General features: G+C 44.5%; 1 protein-coding gene across 3 annotated transcripts in view; it reads left to right on the top strand.

The window, feature by feature from the left end:
- LOC310850056 (alpha-tectorin-like) overlaps nt 1–13,558 on the top strand; it is a gene marked incomplete at its 5' end in the record, with an annotated part of 22,938 nt that extends 9,380 nt beyond the window's left edge. Inside the window, 8 exons of one of the 3 annotated variants that reach the window (XM_083751097.1) lie at nt 3,688–3,712; nt 7,237–7,284; nt 7,550–7,615; nt 8,341–8,471; nt 9,229–9,510; nt 10,591–10,728; nt 12,378–12,688; nt 13,412–13,558. In XM_083751097.1, coding sequence (XP_083607223.1) covers nt 3,703–3,712; nt 7,237–7,284; nt 7,550–7,615; nt 8,341–8,471; nt 9,229–9,510; nt 10,591–10,728; nt 12,378–12,688; nt 13,412 — 987 coding nt within the window. In that variant the 3' untranslated portion in view covers nt 13,413–13,558. Of the gene's footprint in view, nt 1–3,687; nt 3,713–3,750; nt 4,252–7,236; nt 7,285–7,549; nt 7,616–8,340; nt 8,472–9,228; nt 9,511–10,590; nt 10,729–12,377; nt 12,689–13,411 lie in introns of those variants that run through there. The other 2 variants (XM_083751098.1, XM_083751099.1) reach the window with 2 other exon arrangements.

Below are 13,558 nucleotides of genomic sequence, written 5' to 3'. Positions count from 1 at the left end.
CTTATTTCCATCGGAGAAATGTTGGAGGGTATGGAGTTATCTGACCTCCGAGTTATCTGAAGGTAGCTGTGTATGGGGAAGGGTTTTTTTTTTTTAATGTTTAATGTTTTATTATGGTTTTTTATATGTTGGGAGCCATCCAGAGTGGCTGGGGCAACCCAGTCAGATGGATGGGGTATAATAATAATAATAATAATAATAATAATAATAATAATACATCTCTATTTTCATTAGAGAAATGTTAGCGGATATGGGTTCTGCCCAGTACTGACCCAAGAGAGGTTGGGACCAAATAAACATTTTAAAGGGTGAACCAGGGCAAGTGGGCCCCTCCCCAAAAGTTATTTAATGATGTGCTGACTTGGGTCCTAATCCAAAAACAACTCCTACTTTTCCCACTTGAGGCCTGGCTGCCTTCCAAGGTGGTATCTGGAATGATAAATGCCACTGAGCAGACCTGGGGAATGGATCTCAAAAAACAGAGATTGTCATTTTCAGACAATTGCAGCCACTTGGAGCTTGCAGTACTGTGCAACAATATGGGGCTATACCCTCTTCTTACAACTGAATCCAGGCAGGTGCCAACAGATGGCTCTCCAAGGGCTTAGGGCTGTCCTGCCCCACCCAAGTCCTATTCTCTGCTAATAGTTACACAGGGATCAGTGCACCAGCAAATGAATCAGCTCCTAGCAGATTCACTGAGCCGTAGATATGCACATGGGATGGGCAAACAACTTTAAAAAGTGAGTGCATTGCAAGACCTGAACAGCAGGACTTTTGGAAGTCAGGAAGGAGATCAGTGTTTTGACCAGACTCTGCCTCTCATCTTCTGAGAAACACTGGCGAAAAATCAGAATATGAATGGATGGACACAGATGAGTCAGTGACCTCTAGGTCAAAATCTGATTTGAGGGGTTCTTATTTCATCCGAAAGTGGGATTCACAGAAGCAAGGCAACCCCTTGATAACCAACTTTCAGTTTCCCAAACACTCTCTCACACCCTCTAGCATTTCTCTGGTGAAAATAGGGATGTCCTATTCCACCCCCTCTGTAATATTTCTCAGGTGAGGGAGCCTGTTGTTGGGGGGCATGGTTGTGCCTCCTCAAAAAAATGCACCCAGGGCCACGCCCCCCCCAGCCCCCTTGCAACGCCACTGTACCAGAGAGAGGTTGACAAGAGAAGTGGACAGCAGCAAGAGGGAGACTCTTTAACATGTCTGTGTTAAATGAGGAATGCGGTGTCAAAAATCTGTCGGTTTGGTTTCTCCAATTTTGCATTTTGTTAATCTTAAAATTCAGTTCACTTCATAAATGTATATACTTAGGGCATTGTTTTTTAAAAAAGGTATCATGAACCATACATTTCCATGAGGCAGATGGATGCCAAACAACTTCCCAGTGTGCACACTTTTCCATTCAATTTCACCTAGTGCATATACTCTTGCCAGCAAATTTTCCATAATAGAATGCATTTTTCACACATGCACTTTTCACTAAGGTCTTATCCACACATCCTCTTGCCTTGCCACTTTCCCTCAGGGAAAACCATTCTTTAGTTCTCCATCTGAGCAAACGGCAATCGAGTTTTCCATGGACTGCAGTTTGTTCTGATTTAAAGCTAAAGAGTGGGTTTTCAGTCAAAAAGGAGTGGGTCAACTGGAAAACTGCTTGGACCTGTGCTTTCTAGGCATGGGGGCAAGCTGAAGTATGGATGAGCCCTAATGCAAACCTTTTCATATGCATTATTTGGTTACGCTGCAAAAGAGAAGTGGAAATTTTGCACTAAAGCATGAACTAAATGATTTTTTCCCTAATTCCTAAAAAAAGGGACTTCATTTTCCATCTCATATTGAATTATCAGTTATTCCATCCATGGTTTCCTGTTCCTCTATGTTTCTTAGCCAGATATTTTAAGACAGAGCTTTCCAAAGTGTGTGTCCTGAAATGCTAGTGTGTAGGTGTGTCACGTGAACGTTCCCCACGCTCCTCCTGGGTCTGGAAAGGGGTTAGTTTAACCTCCTGTTTGCTAGCAAAAATGAATTAATGTGTCGCAAAATGGATGAGCCCTAATGCAAACCTTTTCGTATGCATTATTTGGTTACGCTGCAAAAGAGAAGTGGAAATTTTGCACTAAAGCATGAACTAAATGATTTTTTTTCCTAATTCCTAAAAAAAGGGACTTCATTTTCCATCTCATATTGAATTATCAGTTATTCCATCCATGGTTTCCTGTTCCTCTATGTTTCTTAGCCAGATATTTTAAGACAGAGCTTTCCAAAGTGTGTGTCCTGAAATGCTAGTGTGTAGGTGTGTCACGTGAACGTTCCCCACGCTCCTCCTGGGTCTGGAAAGGGGTTAGTTTAACCTCCTGTTTGCTAGCAAAAATGAATTAATGTGTCGCAAAATGATGCATGTCTAAAAAGTGTGTCACCAACATTAAAAGTTTGGAAAGCTCTGCTTTAAGAGATACCGATAGGAGGGCTGGGCAACTGAGAGTTAGTGCATTTGCCCTGTTACTTGTTCTGTGTTGTTGTGAATGCTCACTGCTGAGATGGAGGACAATACAGCCCTTAAAAGGGATAGCATTACACCAATTCCCAGGGGTGTGGCAAGATCCTGTTCCCCAATCCAGAACTCCTTTTGCAAACATTTGGGAGTTCAAGCCAAGTGGGATGATCATGGCACAGAGTCTACACTTTGTATGTTCACCTAATCCTTGTTGATCTTCTCTCAGTAAAGGAGCAAACAAGAGGATCAAGGCCTAATCCACATCCGCCTTGCCCTCTCAGCAATGAGTTGTTTTCTGCTTTCTTAATTGGGACTGCTAGATTGGGACCCTTAGATCTCCTTGTCAGAAGAACACAGGGTGGAGGACAGCTAATACTGATTTTCATAGAGTTGGGATAAAGCACCCTGAAGTGAGGTCTTGAGGAAGGAGCTTCTTTCAAACCACAGTCAGGCTGGATGTTTTAGGACAGAACTGTCAATTGGTAACTTTTCAGATTTTGGTGGACTCCAACTCCCATCAATCTCAGCTAGCATGGCCAGTGGCTGGAGATGATGGGAGTTGCAGCTCAGCAACATCTGGAGGGCCACAGGTTCCCCTACATCTGCATTAGAAGACACAGCAGCCTGTGAAACATGGTCACCTTAGTCTATAGTACAGCTTCGCTTGTGCCCTGACATCATGGCAACTGTGTTTCTTGGCCCCCACCAGTACCGAATTTAGGGGTGTGGGGGCAGATTCCCTCCCACAGGGTGCTGAGCCGAGGAGGTGCAAACTTGAGAATATCTACAATTGAGAAGATACATTTGGGGGCTGTGTGTTTTCCTATACATCACAATGTTTCAATAGCTTTAAAAGATGAGAGTATTCAAAATTTTGCTTGCAGATAACTGAAGAGGTGGTTTATGGTTAAAGCACAGCTCTGGATATATATTTTTTAATAGTTACAAACTTGATTTAAGGTATTTTGTTGTTTTAAATCCTATATTGTCATTTTTTAAGAAAAGCAAATATACCTCACATTACTTCACAGGCCGTGTTCTAGACAGGAAGCATGTGCAGAATGGCCAGTGTGAAGGTTCAAAAATTGGAAAAAAAAAATATGAAGACAAAAATGCACATACTTGGCTACCTCTTAATTATATTTAAGGCAAGAAAAAGCAAGTAACCCCCATGGTGGCCCTTGTTTGGACTTATGGAGGAAAGTGAATCTCTTTTATTTACAAAAAGCTTCCGAACCCATTCCACTGCAATTTGGCAAGCTTAATCCACTCTGAAGGGACTCATAAATGTCACTCACTTTGTCAAAAGGGGAGAAGAGTTACAGCTGTTTTTAGATTTCCCATTATAGTGAAAGGGGAACCACAGAACTTCATTTGGTACAACTCAGAACCCAAATTAAAGACCGAAGCGGGAAAAGTAGAGTGTCTGAAAACAGATCAGTAATTTTAAAATGCACAAACTCAGCTATAAAACAAATCTTGGGGCCTGCGCACACCCCTAAAACATACACAATGGATTAAGAGTGGATTTAAGGCTTCCATCTTGCCATTGAGTTAGGAATCCCTCTAGGGCATCAGGCCAGGTCAGAGGGAAGGGAAGAGCAGTTGGGAGGCAGGTCAATTTTACGGGGGAACTTGGGTGTGGAAATATTGCAGGGCTGTATATATAAAACCAGAAGAGACTCCTTAGGGATGTCTGAGCCTGGGCAACAACAGACGTGGAGGAAGAAAGGAGCAGAAAGGTAAGTGAGGTAGGGGCTAAAGGCAAGTGGAAATTTCCGCATCCTCAAGATATCAGGAGCATGAAGACAGACAGGTATTTTTACATATGCACACACATAACACGGCCAAGCTTGACATGAAATTGAATGCAATTAACTTGCATGCTTTTGTTACATGAAGAGCAGCATGGGAGAGCCTTAGCAACATCTGGGACTGCAATGGATGGAGATGGAGGGATGGGGGGAGAGAGGGCGCGCGCAAAAGGTTTTACTCCTTTCCTCCCCCTGCCATGATACCAACAAAAAGTGCCCTTCCCTCATTGCTGTTTGCATTGAGACAGAAACCTTCCTGGGCCATTTCCAGGTTATCAGCACATCTGAAATAGCTTAGTGAATGGCATGTCCCAAAACCAGGATGTGTGTCACACAAAAGTCACATGACCCGCTTGAGATCACAGTGCTCAGAATGGCCGCCATGCTCTTGCGCAAAAAAAAAGGATGTTCCGTCCCCCCCCCCCCAGAGACTTGCAGTATAACATGTTGATATTGGATTGTGGAGATTTGGGTTCAAATGGTGGCTCAGCAATGAGGTTTAAGGGGAAGGGGCAAGTTGTAATTATGAAGACAGACAATAGTGAGTACAGTGCATTAGCTGGCTTACCCCCCCCCAACCTGCCACTGCTAACATACATGCTGGCCCCATAACCCAACATTTACATGTGAAGTAGCTGTGTGTAGCGTCTATACATGCGAAACTGTGAACATGCCTAGGGATTCTCAGCATGAGGGAGAGACCCATTTTTTCCCATTCACGTGCAAGTGAGGCAGCCACACTTTGGAACTCTCCATCTGTTGACATTAGGCAGGTGCCTTCACTGTACTCTTTTCGGTGTCTGCTAAAGCATTTTTGTCCTGGATTTTAATTATTTTTGGGTGGTTTAAATATGTGGTTTCACTTTCTTTTCATTGGGGTTTTTTTTTTTAGTAAATCACTTTGAGTTTTTCTTACAATCAAGGTGTATATAAATGTTGTGAAATAAATCCAGTGCACATCAATCAGAACATGCACAAAAACTGCCCAGTTATGCCATCGAAGCAGGACTTGGGGGGCAGAGGTCTATTCCCCACCCAGCAATCAGAATGAGCAGGTAGATCTCCAAGCACAGCAGAGCTGGCTTACTACATTTTGAAGGCAGTGAAATGATAAACGCTGTCATCTTAAGAGGGCGATGGCTGTAAGACCATAAAGTCCAGAGTCTAAAATGACCAAATCACCACAGAGGCTCCTAAATGTGGTTGATGGGGAGAGGGGTAGGTGTTATGGGTAGTGAGCACATCTTTGGTGGGGTGGCACAACACTATGACCCTCTCACGTGTGCTTCCAATGGAACACCCACCCACCTTCCAATATAGTGGTACCTCAGTTTACAAACTTAACCCGTTCCTGAAGTCTGTTTCTTAAACTAAAACCATTCTTAAACTGAGGCATGCTTTCCCTAATGAGGTGTTCCGCTGCCGGTGCCCTTCCACCGTTCGGTTTCCGTTTATAGACCGAGGTAAAGTTCGCAAACCGGAACACTACTTCCGGTTTTGCGGAGTTCATAAACCGAATCATTCATAAACAGGACTGTTCTTAAACCGAGGTACCACTGTATATTGGGCTACCTCATTTCACAGAATGAGTCCACATCTTGTGCACTTTTGATAGTTGTTGGGAATTTTGCAATGCAAGAGTTAAGTGCCGCTCAGGACCTCCTGATGATACCTTCCATTTTCCTAAGGTGGAAATGCTTGGAAATGCACCAAACTTCCCAATTCTATCGCTTTGATTTCTGAAAAAGCTCCCCTCCCACCCTCCTGCCACATCCTTTGCTTCAGAATTCAAACTCTTTGGTAAATTGCTGGGATATGCAAAGTGCTTAGAGCTATCAGACACAGGCAAATATCAGATTCTGAAATCAAACCTCTTTAGTCGAACATCAAATGCTGAAACAAAATACCGCAGGGTGTGAAATCCAAATATCCACATCAAGTAACTTTGGCAAATATATAAAACACTTAGGCTGTAATCCTGTCCACTTATCGTACTTTTTGCTCTATAGGATGCACCTGACCACAGGACATACCTTGTTTTAGAGGGGGAGAACAAGAAAAAAAATAATTCTCCCCCTTTCTGTGCAGCGCCCCTTCAGCGAAGCAGCAGGAGAAACGGAGCCCCTTCCATTTCTCCTCCCGCTTAGCTGAAGGTGCGCTGCCCCTTAGCTGAAGGGGCACCTACCCTTCAGCGACAGGAACCCGAAGCCTCCGGAGTGCAGTGGGAGCTCCCACTGTGCTCCGGAGGCTTTGGGCGGCTATCTTTGAAGCCTGGAGAAGCCTCCGGAGCACGGCGGGAGCGCTCCCACTGCGCTTCAGAGGCTTCACCTTGCTATCGCTGAAGCCAAGGAGCCTGCATTCACTCCATAAGATGCACACACATTTCCCCTTAATTTTTGGAGGGGAAATTGTGCATCTTATGGAGCAAAATATACAGTACCTAGTGCTTACACCCAAGTAAACATGCCTAGAGTTGCATGGTCAGTGACGAAAATTCAGAGGAGCACTAGATTTTTCCTGTTCCAACCATTGGCCAGTTTCACATAGGCAATGGGGAAGAGTGGAACTGACAGGCAGGTCTCAGACCCCAAAAGTGTGATCCATTGTGTTCTTAATGCAGGAAGGGGGAACCTGTGACGGTCCAGCTGTTTGCAGACTACAACTCCCCTTATCCCTGATCATTGGCCATACCGCTTGGAGCTGATGGAAATTGGAGTCCAAAAACACTTGGAGGATCACAGGTCCCCCACCTCTGCTTTAATGGGATGTGGGTGAGTGGGGGTGGTGGGACATACACACAACTGGTAAAAGCATCTTTCCCTCCTGCATTCATGTCTTAATTCAATTTTATATGCCCTCTCCTTTCTCCTCAATTCCTGGGATGTTGCTTGTCATATGCTGCTGCTTGGGAAGGAGACGCCAATATGAAGACTTCCTTTGCCTTCCTGCTACTTCTGCTAGGTAAGTTGAACCAAGGCAGCAATCTGAGTCTCACCAGAAGCTGGTATATGGAGAAAGAGGCATAAACAAGACCAAGAACAAGTGAAAAGCGCAGAGAAGTGGAGAAGGCCCATTACAAATTGGGGAGCTGCTGCAAAGCCTTGCTAAATTGACGGATAGATGTGGTGAGATCCCCCAGGGGAATCTACAGACCCAGAAAGCTTCTCAGAAGAGACAGCACTCTTTCCCTGAAGACTCACCATTGTCTTTCCTTTCTCTCTTATAGGTTCAGCTTCGACTTTTTGGCTGCATGAAAGAAAAGTAACAATAAAAGAAACAAAAGAAACCAACGGTAAAGTCTGACCCTCATGGGGTGTCGGTGGAGCTTTCTCCAAAGAAATAGTATTTCTAGAAACCTGAGTTATTTAACACTGATTTAGATAATGATGGTCTGACTGAAGTCTTCTACATATCCTCCAATATTTCTCCAATGAAAATAGGGACATTCTATTCCATAACAACCATCATCTACCCTGCTCATCCAACTGGGTTTCCCCAGCCACTCTGAGCAGCTTCCAACATATGTAAAAAATATAATAAAACATTAAAAAAAAACATTCCGCATATAGGGCTGCCTTCAGATGTCTTGTAAAGGTGGTATAGTCACCTTTCTCCTTGCCTAAGGGCATACCTCCATACCCTTTAACATTTCTCTGATGAAAATAGGGACGTCCTAAGGAAAAGTGGGACATTCTGGGATCAAATCAGAAACTGGGACGGCTTCTGTAAATCTGGGACTGTCTGTGGAAAATAGGGACACTTGGAGGGTCTGCATAAAACAACTACTGAGACCAAGATGGAGGTTCACCTAGCAAAAACTTTTAAGCAGAGTATTTAGGGGGTCACTATTGTGCAAATCTTCCTTCCTTCCAGAATCTGGTAGCTGTGAGAACATAGAGAACAGTTTCCTTCCTTTTGAGGATGCTCTCTTATGCCACACAACAGCATCCCTCCCCGATTTTCATAGGTTTGTGTCAGGTTTGAGGCATCAAAGTGTTTTCTCTCCTTTCTGTCCAGAGCACCTCCTGTATCCCTATGGGGAAGCTGCAGGAGATATGAAGAACCCCATAGCAGATGACGGGACATCCCCTAAGATTTCTATTTTGGTACCTTTCACCTTCTACGACAAGACTTACCACAGCGTTTATGTACGTATAATCCCTTTTGGCACAAAGCAAGAATGAATCGCAGGAAAGGGGAACGTGACCACTCTCCCACTTCAACCTCGAGTGTTCTGCTCTCAGGATGCCCATTACCCTACAAACTTCCATCTTCTTGTAGCCGGAAGAACAGATAGCCAATACTGTGATTAGAGGCTTATTATCTTTTGCCCCGCTCTTTCCAGGCAGAAACCAATGCTTTGAAGTTCTGTGTCAGAGCAATTAAAGGGTGGGTTTCACAGGGAAAGCTCTGGAGCAAAAATAAGGTCCCAGGTCTTTGGCTAATTGATCTATGGCCTTTTAAACTACGTACATGGGGATTATTGCTTTGGTTTGTTACTATGGCATGCATTTTTGTGTTTTTATATTGTAAACTGCTATGTGATCCTCAGATGAAGGATGATGATGATGATAATAATAATAATAATGCATGAACCAGCTGCTGAATAGGGACTCTCGTTCAGATATGTGCATTCAGAATGTCCTCAGCAGTGCAGCTAGCCTGAGCACATGACCCAAGTGGTAGGACCAGCAGCACAGTCTCACTTCCCAGTCATGGTATCGACCCCTTTTGGCTGTTACACTGTGCTGCTCCCAGAGTCTAGGAGCTGATACCCGGAGGATTCAGATCAGAAACTGAAAATTCTTAGCAGTGAGAAGGAAATAGCCCTTGGGATGGTTTGCTTGGGGGCACTTTAGCCTTTTGCTGTTTCTGCTTACGTTGCTGCTCTCTGCCCCTTCACAGGTCAACAACAATGGGGTGGTTTCCTTTTCCGTGCCCGTCCCAGAGTACACCCCCAAAGCCATCCCCATGGTAGACGGAAAGGCCTTTGTTGCCCCTTACTGGGCGGATGCCAACATTATTCTAGGTGGCCATGTCTATTACCGGCAGACGCAGAAACCAGAACTGCTGAGAAATGTCACCCGGGACATTAATAACTACTTCCCTGAAATCAGTTTCACGGCTACCTGGCTCTTTATTGCCACCTGGGACCGTGTAGCCTATTTCGGATCTTTGTCCAGTAAGGTAAGTCATTCCACATATAAATAAGAGCCTAATTTGCTCGGGCATCTTCCTTCCAGTTGGGCCTTGTCTGGGGCAACATGGGCCTCTGCTCTGATACAGGCATTGGAGGTCTCCATACTAGATTACCACATAGCAGTGTTCCCCAAATTTCGGTCTCTAGCTGACTCAGACCATTGGTCCATCTACAGTAGTTGAGTGTTATTATAGATTGGGGAGGGGGAACCTCCTAAAATGGTAGGATTTTGATTAATTGGGATGTGGATGAAAGAACAAGATGCAGAGCTGTGTCAGGGATCCCTGGGCTTGCTTATGTTAACCAGTTTGGCTGGCCTAGTGAAGAGCAAATCTGTTAACATGACAAAAGGTGTTGATGGACCATCCAAGAGGAATCCTTTGGCCTGGGGAGGCAGATGGTGCCAGGGTAAGTGAGTGTGAGGTGACAGGTAAAGGGAGTCTTTTAGCAAGGTGTTCTGGGAAGAAGAGGGGAGAAGAAAGACTGGGATCCATCAGCTGAAGGCTGGCTGGGAGAGATGCCTTGGACTCCAGGGCTGTACTACTGTGCCAGCCTCATCTGGAGTGCTTGTTTCAAGCATAACCACCAATTTTTACTTGCATACTCACTTTTCAGAGTCACTGGAAATCAGAGTCACTAAAAGTATAAGACACAAAATACCTACAGCTATCCATCGGCCTTCCCCAACATGATGCCCATTCCCATCCAGCCATTATGGTTAGGGATGAAAGAAGCTGGAGTCCAAAATTAAGAGTTGAGTAGGTCTTTTAGGGTTAACATATACCAGAAATAGGAACCGTTTCCCCAGGAAGCTACCCTTGAAATTAAGGTGCAAAGCAACCCTAATTTCTATAGATATATTTGCCCATCAGAAGCAACTCCCAACTTTGTCAAAACATGCATCCCTTTCTTAAATGCAGCTGTAGCACCAAGAAGCCAAATGCACATGGAAGAGCATAGCCAGCCAGCAGCTACAGCAAAGAGGAAAAGACATAGGCCAAGGAAATTGCCATGAAATTCATTGTGTGTCTTCTCAACCTCACTCTTTCTGTTTGTCTTTGCTCCAGGTAAACACCTTCCAGGCTATCTTATGTACTGATGGCCATGTTTCCTTTATGATGCTCAACTATGCAGACATCCAATGGACTACAGGGGCAGCAAGTCAGGGAAATCCCAGAACGGGTTTAGGAGGAATCCCAGCACAGGTAGGCCCACACTGTGAGCCGAGAATTTGGTTCCAGGAGGTTCTCTCAGAAGAGCTGCTCAGAGTCCCTTATGGTGCCAGAGTGAATGAAATGCCTTTCCATTCCAATCCGGGAACACAGCTAGCTGACTTATTTCGTTGGTCTGGTCTACAGTGGTCTCCTCTAACAGGCAGTGGCTGACACTGAGTCAGGCTATTAGCCCATTGAACCCACTGTCGTCTGCTCTGACTAGCAGTGGTCCTCCAGGGTTTCAGCCTTACCTGAAGATGCTGGGGATTGAACCTGGGACTATCTGTTTGCAAAGCTCTACCAATGAGTTGCAGCCCTGCCCAGGCTTTCAGGGACAGATCTTCCACACTGACAGCAGTGCCATGTGTGACGCTAAAATTGTGCTGTATTCTAAATCATTGCTGCAGTGTCCCCTGTGGCACCCCAAGTCTCTGCTCCCACTGTTGCCACACTCCCCCAAATCCACCTCTGCTGCTACCTGTCCTTTCTAACTTGGGATGCCAAGGATCTTCTGCAAGTTGAGCCATGGGGGTCTCTCAGTAAAAATATTTTACAGTTCTCATCGCAGAAACCAAGTCAAAGCCACCTGGGTGCAAACCAGCAATCCTAACATTTTGCTAAAGGATATTTCTTTTTCTGAAAAAAATAAAATTTTATTTGATTTTCAAGAATATAAACATACAACAAAATCTATTCCGAATCCAAATATCGAGATTACTCTGAATCTCCTGACTAACCCCCATCCCTTCCAAGGGTCCTGTTGATTCTATTTCCTGCTGCATATCAATACTTCTTCACTTTTTTATCTTTGTAAATTATCCATACATTTTGTTATATTACAAGTGTGTGTAAAATCCTGCCAATGTTTTAGCCTGCTTACAATGATTTCGTATATAAATTATAAACTTTCCCCATTCTTTTTTAAAGTTCTTGTCTTCTTGGTTCCTGAACTTCCCGGTTAATTTTGCCATTTCAGCATAGTCCATCAACTTGGTTTATCATTCTTTTCTGGTCAGGGTTGTCTCTTCCTTCCATCTTGCTAAGGGATATTTCTGACCAGGTGTGGCAAAGCAGCAAATGATCACCCTGGATATCTCACTATGTGGATGGAAACAGTGCTGGGCCAAATATCTGACAAGCAAGGATATTGCACAGGATTGGTGAATCTTTGGCCCTTCAGATGTTGCAGAACTACAATCCCCACCATCCACAGCCAGCTTGGTCCAAGTTCCCCACACCTATTGGAACCAAAGAAAAGTTTAAGTCAGGGAAGGGCAACCTGTGGCTGCCCAGATATTGTTGGACTACAAAGCCCATCATGCTGCCTGGGGTGAGAGTTGGAGCCCAACAACAGCTGGAGGGCCAAGGTTCCTCATCCCTGATTTAAGTAGTTCTGCAGCAAAAAGCCACTTTCCTTGAGGGAGCCTACCTTAGTGGAAGTCTCTAGCAGAGCAACCAGTTTGTTGATAGCTCCTGCAGTAGTTCAGGAACCCTGTCCATCCTGCAAGTGCTTGGACTCCATCCCTGAGAGGGAGAGACCCTGGGAAGATTCCCTGGAAGTCCAAAGTGTTGTTGCTTCTTGCCACAAAGCAGCATTTGACTGCTATGCATGTATCAAGCTGGTATTGTGGTTATTTCAGGCCGGCTTCAACAGCGGCGATAACAAGAACTACTACAACATCCCTAGCTCCCGCACTCCTCAAGTCATCAACATTACAAAAACTAGCAACGTGGATGTGCCTGGACGCTGGGTGTTCCAGGTGGACAATTTCAAACCGGCTGGAGACCCTAAAGAGCTTACGCCTAAGAAAGAAGAACCAGAAGTCCCCCAGAAAGAAGAGGACCTCCCTGAGCAAGAAACAGGACACCACAACCATGAGGACAACCAGGAGGTTCCTGAAGAACAGTCACATGTGGACAGTGATGAGGAGGAGAGTGATCACTGTGAATGGTAAGTATGTCAAGCCAAGGCTTGAAGGGCGGGAACTAGCTGGCTTTTCCTGGAAGTCGACAGGAAAAAGCTTCACAAGGCATTGTATGAAAGCAGAGACCATGCCTTCAGCCACACGCCCTTCCTGCATCTCCCCCCCCCTCAGAAGATACTGCAGAATCATTTCACATTATTTTCAAGCTTTTGCAAAATCTCACCTTGAATGTGGTCCTTCTTACCATTTCAATATTATAGGGAAGTCATTTGCATATTTTTTTTGCAGAGACACTGGGTGAGATCCAGCTAAATCATACACAAAGCAGATGTTCGCAGAGTAGACTGTATTGTTTTCAGCGACTGCTAAAAGCATTTTTCTTCCAGCAAGCCTGCCCATTTTAGCATGCAATTTTAACACATGCTCTTAGTATGTATAATTGTTTTAGAATGACTGGTTTCATTCCAGGTTTTGCAATTTTGTTTTTAATTGATATTTTTGATTAATACTCCACAAATGCAAACACTTTCAGTAGATAACCTTGAAAGAAAGACTTTGTTGCAAGTCCGAAGCAATATCCCCCTGCACAGTGCACACTGTGTGTCCTGAGCTTGCAATTTCTTGCAGTATGAATGGACAATGTAGATAAGTAGAGGACAAACTCAAGCTGGGATTCTGGGGCAGGTCTTAAAATGACTTAATTTTCTTTTCAGTAAAAACAAACATCTTGCCTCTTTCCCCCACTCCAGATAAGCCACTTTCCTCAGAAGACCTTTGCTGTTGCCTTCAGAAGAGAAAGACAGCCAGGATGTAGAACTATCCCTCTGTTGCCCTCTAGAGGCCATCTGCAACTGCAGATTAATTGTAGTGTAGCAATAAAATATTAAGCTCTTCTA

Source organism: Podarcis gaigeae, assembly GCF_964106915.1.
Source record: "Podarcis gaigeae genome assembly, chromosome: 8".
Taxonomy (NCBI): Eukaryota; Metazoa; Chordata; class Lepidosauria; order Squamata; family Lacertidae; genus Podarcis; species Podarcis gaigeae.
The sequence above is the reverse complement of the archived record's forward strand: the minus strand, read 5'-3'. Positions and strand labels throughout refer to the sequence as shown.